This window comes from Haplochromis burtoni, unplaced genomic scaffold (genome assembly GCF_018398535.1).
Source record: "Haplochromis burtoni strain Fernald_Lab_line unplaced genomic scaffold, NCSU_Asbu1 Contig_502, whole genome shotgun sequence".
Taxonomy (NCBI): Eukaryota; Metazoa; Chordata; class Actinopteri; order Cichliformes; family Cichlidae; genus Haplochromis; species Haplochromis burtoni.
In genome coordinates, this window is record NW_024582863.1 from 373,529 (window position 1) to 380,273 (window position 6,745).

A 6,745-nucleotide genomic window follows, 5' to 3' on the forward strand; every position below is an offset into this window, starting at 1 on the left:
TGCACTGTGCCACCTACCAATAGAAAGGAAAAGATAATGTGCATATTTCCACGAGAGAAATCCCACGCCTGGACCGTCATTGACCGCTGCCATGATTCTAGCCTACGTCACTGTGTCATGTGCGCTTTTTACATCCAACACAAAAACTGCAGTCGTGGTGCTTTGATTGTACTCAGAAATTCTGCCTTCTGAATAGGAAGATGTAGGTAACACCAGACTGCAGATGAGCTGCATACATGGCTGGACTGGGACAAAAAATTGGCCCGGGCATTTTGACTAGAGACCGGCCACCATTATAGGAAAAATCATAAAGCCTTTGATGTCATGGTGCGTTGTGCGGCAGGCGGGAGAAGGACCCAAGATGCAACTCACAGACACGGGGATAACTGAAAACGCAGCTTTAATGCTGGCAGGACGGAACACAGGATATGCAAAACTTAAACTGGAAAAACGTAAACTACCACTTGAAGGCAGACACGGGGAGATCCACACAACATGAGGGAGAACGCGACGCCGAACAGAGGGAGACACAGACAGAAATACACCGAGGGTTAACGAGGACAGTGGGAACACACGGGGAACACAGGTGACACTGATAATCATAACGAGGCAGGGCGGGGTGAACTGAACATGACATGTACAGGCGTGAGAGTCACAAAGTAAACAGGAAGTGCACAGAGGTTCAGACAGGAGGAGAGAGAGCACGGGGAAAACAGACATAACGGGCTGGGGAAACATGGAATAAAACATAAGGAGAGGCGAGGGCTCACAGATACACAGAGGGGCACACGGGGGTGAGAGTCACAAAAGGAAAGCACACAGGGAACAACATAACAGGGCAACCCAGGAAACAGAACCTAAACAGGGGATTGAATACAAAAATACAAAAGAACTAAGAACACTGGGCCAACACGGCCCAGGACCATGACATCACCCCCCCCACAAGGGCTGGCTCCAGACAGCCCAAACACAGGAAAACGAAAACCCAACAGAAAACGACCCAGGGCGGGCGGCGGGGGCCCAGGACGGAGGGTCCAGACCAAAAAAAAACAGAAAGCACAGGAGCACTAGACCATGGGATAAACAAAGTTCAGGGGGCCGGCCCAGAGCCCACCGGCACACAAGTTCATGGGCCACACGGTCGGGGGGCCGACCAGGCGGGCGGCACAGGCGGCAGAGCCGGTCCGGAGGCCGGCCGGCGGGAGGCAAAGGCGGCGGCGACGAAGGAGACGAGGGAGCAGTTCAGGGGGCCGGCCGCGCGGAAGGCAGCGGCGGCGACGAAGGAGACGAGGGAGCAGTCTCGGGAGGCCGGCCGCGCGGAAGGCAGCGGCGGCGACGAGGGAGACGAGGGAGCAGGTCCGGAGGCCGGCCGCGCGGAAGGCAGCGGCGGCGACGAGGGAGACGAGGGAGCAGGTCCGGAGGCCGGCCGCGCGGAAGGCAGCGGCGGCGACGAGGGAGACGAGGGAGCAGGTCCGGAGGCCGGCCGCGCGGAAGGCAGCGGCGGCGACGAGGGAGACGAGGGAGCAGGTCCGGAGGCCGGCCGCGCGGAAGGCAGCGGCGGCGACGAGGGAGACGAGGGAGCAGGTCCGGAGGCCGGCCGCGCGGAAGGCAGCGGCGGCTCACCAGTGCCAGGCGTACCGGCCGAGGCCCAGTGGGCATAGGACCAGTCGAGGCGGGGCCAGACGAAGGCTCTGAGGCTGCAGCAGACGAAGCACAGGCTGGAGCTGCAGCAGACGAAGACTCTGAGGCTGGGCCAGACGAAGATGAGGCCGAAGCCGGAGCCGGACCAGGCGGAGCAGAAGCAAAGGCCGACGCTGGACCGGGCGCCGTCGAAGGCGACTCTGAGGCCGGACCAGGCGAGGCTGAAGGCGACTCGGAGGCCGGACCAGGCGAGGCTGAAGGCGACTCGGAGGCCGGACCAGGCGAGGCTGAAGGCGACTCGGAGGCCGGGCCAGGCGAGGACGGAGGCTCGGAGGCCGGGCCAGGCGAGGACGGAGGCTCGGAGGCCGGGCCAGGCGAGGACGGAGGCTCGGAGGCCGGGCCAGGCGAGGACGGAGGCTCAGACGAGGCTGCAGCAGACGGAGGCTCAGACGAGGCTGCAGCAGACGGAGGCTCAGACGAGGCTGCAGCAGACGGAGGCTCAGACGAGGCTGCAGCAGACGGAGGCTCAGACGAGGCTGCAGCAGACGGAGGCTCAGAGGCTGCAGCAGACGGAGGCTCAGAGGCTGCAGCAGACGGAGGCTCAGAGGCTGCAGCAGGCGCAGGCTCTGAGGCGGCAGCAGGCGAAGGCTCTGAGGCGGCAGCAGGCGAAGGCTCTGAGGCGGCAGCAGGCGAAGGCTCTGAGGCGGCAGCAGGCGAAGGCTCTGAGGCGGCAGCAGGCGAAGGCTGGACGGGCGGCTCGGGCCCCCCAGCAGACGTGGCTTGAGGCTGGACGGGCTCCTCGGGCCCTCCAGCTGGGAGAGACAGCCGACGCAGAAGGCAGTCGGAGGCGGAGAGAAAACTCACGCCGTTCCTAGCAGGCTGAGAAACGGCCTGTGCAGCCGACGTGGAAGGAAGCTGAACGGGCCCCTCGGGCCCTCCAGCTGACGTGGATGGGGACCGAAGCAGAAGGCAGTCTGAGGCGGAGAGAAGACTCACGCCGTTCCTAGCAGGCTGAGAAACGGTCTGTGCAGCCGACGTGGAAGGAAGCTGAACGGGCCCCTCGGGCCCTCCAGCCGACGTGGATGGGGACCGAAGCAGAAGGCAGCCTGAGGCGGAGAGAAGACTCACGCCGTTCCCAGCAGGCTGAGACGCGGCCTGTACAGCCGACGTGCGGTCCCCTCTCGCTGTCTCACGGGCCTGGGCTTCAGGAGCTTCTGGGACCTGAGCTGTGACGGGTGGCTCTGGGACCTGAGCTGTGACGGGTGGCTCTGGGACCTGAGCTGTGACGGGTGGCTCGGGGACCTGAGCTGTGACGGGTGGCTCGGGGACCTGAGCTGTGACGGGGGACACTGGAGACTGAGCTGTGACGGGTGGCTCTGGGAACAGAGCTGTAACGGGGGACACTGGAGACTGAGCTGAACGTGGTTGTGGGGTAGGTGACACTGGTGTACCGGGGTGAAGGCAGCGAGGACACAGTCTCTTTCTTAAGGGAGGGTCGAATGATTTAGCAACAAATGTTGAGGGGAAAAGATGCCGATGCAGTGAATACCAGGTAGCGGAGTTTTCCAGGAGGGGAGCCGACTGAACTGAGGGTGGCTGCGAGGGAGCTAACTGAACAGACCTGGGAGGTGAAATACAAACAGGAAAAGGAGCAGGCTCAGGAACAACAGTCCGAGAAACGGCAGGCTCAGGGTCGACAAAAACGGCTCTATCGAAAATGAACCCGCCGTCCACTTCATGTCCCGTAGTGTTAGTATTGTCCAGTTTATGGCGGCGGGCGCGCCGCCTCCTACGAGCAGAGGAAGCCGGCGCGATGGGAGCTGATGGCACCGATGTAGAGGGTGACGTAGCGGCGCTCTCCCAGTCTCCTTCCCACATCCTTGCCAGAAACGAGGCAGGCGAAGTGACGTCTGAGCGGATCGGAGACGGCGAGCGGCTGGTAGGCTGTGCAGCAGGTGAGAGGTCCTCCTCCGTGATGAGCCAGGGCTTCCACCGGAGCTCGTCCTCCCGATAAGCCTGTAACACCTGCCGCCGCTCTTCCTCGCCAAAGTCGCTGGCCTCTGGCATCCCTGTGCGCCGCGTAGCGTAGACAGGCGGTAAGCTGCTCGTGTTGTCATCCGCCACGCAGAACACAGCCCCTGAGCGAACGGTCTCACCGTTAGGGAGAGATGCAGAGTCCTCACTCACCCCCGCAGGTAACGTAGGAGTCCGAATGTCCAGCTGTGGGGTGGTGCGTCGGCGGCGTGAACGCCGTTTTCTCCGGGATGGTGGAGGAGACGAGCCGGGCCGCGAATCCGTCAGCGGGCCGGGCTGGACCTCCTCCGGCTCCTCGCACTGGAGAGGCAGCTCTGGGCGGACGCCTACGGTGGAAACCAGGAAGTCCCGGATGTGGGGGTGCAGCGAGCCGAACAGCCACGGGAGTCCGGACACCATCCGCTGTAGACGGGCGGCTACGACCTCCCGGTGTCCGTCTCCTGGTAGCGCCTCCCACTCCTGACAGTGGTACTCCACCGTATAAACCAAATCCTCCCGGAGCTCAGCGGAGGGGTTGTGGGTTGCTGGGTCCATGTCAAGGTCGCGTTCTTCTGTCATGGTGCGTTGTGCGGCAGGCGGGAGAAGGACCCAAGATGCAACTCACAGACACGGGGATAACTGAAAACGCAGCTTTAATGCTGGCAGGACGGAACACAGGATATGCAAAACTTAAACTGGAAAAACGTAAACTACCACTTGAAGGCAGACACGGGGAGATCCACACAACATGAGGGAGAACGCGACGCCGAACAGAGGGAGACACAGACAGAAATACACCGAGGGTTAACGAGGACAGTGGGAACACACGGGGAACACAGGTGACACTGATAATCATAACGAGGCAGGGCGGGGTGAACTGAACATGACATGTACAGGCGTGAGAGTCACAAAGTAAACAGGAAGTGCACAGAGGTTCAGACAGGAGGAGAGAGAGCACGGGGAAAACAGACATAACGGGCTGGGGAAACATGGAATAAAACATAAGGAGAGGCGAGGGCTCACAGATACACAGAGGGGCACACGGGGGTGAGAGTCACAAAAGGAAAGCACACAGGGAACAACATAACAGGGCAACCCAGGAAACAGAACCTAAACAGGGGATTGAATACAAAAATACAAAAGAACTAAGAACACTGGGCCAACACGGCCCAGGACCATGACATTTGAATGAAAACAAACGCTGTTGTGACAGTGATGTACACTGTTTGATGGTATATATGCATCAATCTATCAATCGTTTGTTGTAAGATTCAGATAATTATTTTTTAAAAGCTAGACATTTTAAATGAGAATAAGAAAGAAAAGTATTTCTTTGTGCCCCCCTCTCCCTGTTAATGCCCTACATGGACCCCTGGCAACACTTTGCTAGACCCGCCCCTGCACAGTTACCAGCTGTCAGCTACTTAGAAAAGGATCCTGGTGTTATTTGTCTCTCAGAAACAGTTCATAACTTCAACTCATTCATGTCACCTAAAAGGTAAACCTGTTTCTCCATCACCTGTTCAGCTCTGATGATCCAGTAAGGACATCTCCTGGTTTCATCTTCATGTTTCCCTCTCACCACATATCCAAACCATATCATGACCAGCAGCTTTACAGCTGTGGCTCCAGCAAACATCAGCTGATACTAGAAATTAATATTAAATAAATTCTAACAACAGCTGATCAAGCTTAAACGTGCTGCTGTTGTTTAGCGCGACATCCGCTGGTTTCCTCTTTCTGGCGCAAAGTGGCGATAAACAAACAAGAGAGCCGATCAGCTGATCATTGATCAGTTTCATGATTGAAGTAGAAACGGGAGAGGGAGGGGGGAGAATGAAGAGAAGAAGAGGCAGCTGTGCAGCAAAGACACAGAATAACTCCAGCTTTGTGTCTTTTTCATTGTAGCTGAATTACGGGACAAACTGTTCCTTTTCACCTCAATAAGAAACGCGTAATATTTTCTCTGAATACGACGATTCGTTTTTTACGGGACGGTTGGCAACTCTAATAATTAACCTTATGAACAAAATAAAGTTCAACATCAGTAACATCATAGCACCCACCCAGCTGTATAGAAACTCCGTCATGCTAGCTAGTACGCAGTACGGAAAAAGTCAGAATAACGAAAATAAACTCCACCTAAACTTGGTTTATATCTGACCCAGATAGACTGCAGGTCATAACTTCTTACCTGAAGTTCAGTTCACACTCGGACCGGCGGCCGCCTCGGGTCTCTCCTCCTGCCTCCCCTTTCCCTCATCCACCTGCTGGCCTCCACCACTTGCTAATGTTACTGAATCTGTGGAAGCTCCGCGATAGCCACCACACGAAGTAACGAAGTAACGAGCCTATCTAAATCCCAGTAACGAGTAACGCGTTCCTGATTTTGGCATAATAACTAGTTACCGTGCTCGTTACCACAATAATAACGTAGTTACTGTAACGCGTTACTTAATAACGCATTAGTCCCAACACTGGTGGTAACACAGCCAGTCAGTTTTGATCATTATAATGGCATTAAATGATCTTTTCTTCTTTTTTTAATTTTAGCTGGTGACATGTTTCTTTTGACATGTGACACTGTTTCTGCTTTTACTGACTTTACTAAACTTTAAAGGTTAACATCCAGTTCTGTGGCACTTGTGTCCAGTGCACTGTTCCCATCTTTTGGCTCATACTTAGAGTTACACCAATTGTGCACATTTCAAAGATTTATATTCATATATGAAAGCTAACCAATGGGAATGCTTAGAGCCATATGGAGTGAACAGTAGTGTATGTGATTTGCAAAGCCAGCAATAAGCCGTAAAGCACAATGGCCGTGAGTCTGACACTGCATCTCTATCATGTGATAATCAAACAGCAGCAGGAGGTTGAGAGGTTATGATGAACTTTATTTTATCCTTTCACAGATTTTAGGTGTTAGCAGAGACTTCCTACCAACCTTTTCTATTATCATTCAGCCTCTACAAGGCCTGCAAAATATGTGTGTGCTAGTGTTCTGTGTTGAAAAGGACTCGAAGGCAGGCCAAAGAGGCTCTGTGCCCATTTGGTAACAGGGTAAGTTGTTCTGCCCTGAGAGGTGCAA

General features: G+C 55.8%; 1 protein-coding gene across 1 annotated transcript; it reads right to left on the reverse strand.

Annotated features, from left to right (window-relative positions):
- Positions 1 to 1,126: 1,126 nt before the first annotated feature.
- On the reverse strand, positions 1,127 to 4,499 carry LOC121812273 (proteoglycan 4-like). Its single transcript, XM_042213958.1, has 3 exons — positions 2,917 to 4,499; positions 2,108 to 2,862; positions 1,127 to 2,057 (listed from the first exon to the last, which is right to left on the reverse strand). Exons 1-3 carry the CDS (start codon positions 4,231 to 4,233, stop codon positions 1,127 to 1,129), a joined length of 3,003 nt encoding a protein of 1,000 aa, XP_042069892.1. The 5' UTR covers positions 4,234 to 4,499.
- Positions 4,500 to 6,745: the final 2,246 nt, after the last annotated feature.

Excerpts from the sequence above, each read along its gene's own strand:
- LOC121812273 (XM_042213958.1), bottom strand. The coding sequence starts at position 4,233 with ATGACAGAAGAACGCGACCTTGACATGGACCCAGCAACCCACAACCCC. Across the intron at positions 2,863-2,916 it reads AGCCACCCGTCACAGCTCAG|GTCCCAGAAGCTCCTGAAGC; the intron begins GTCCCAGAGCCA and ends GTCACAGCTCAG. Across the intron at positions 2,058-2,107 it reads GCAGCCTCGTCTGAGCCTCC|CTCCGTCCTCGCCTGGCCCG; the intron begins GTCTGCTGCAGC and ends CCTCGTCTGAGC.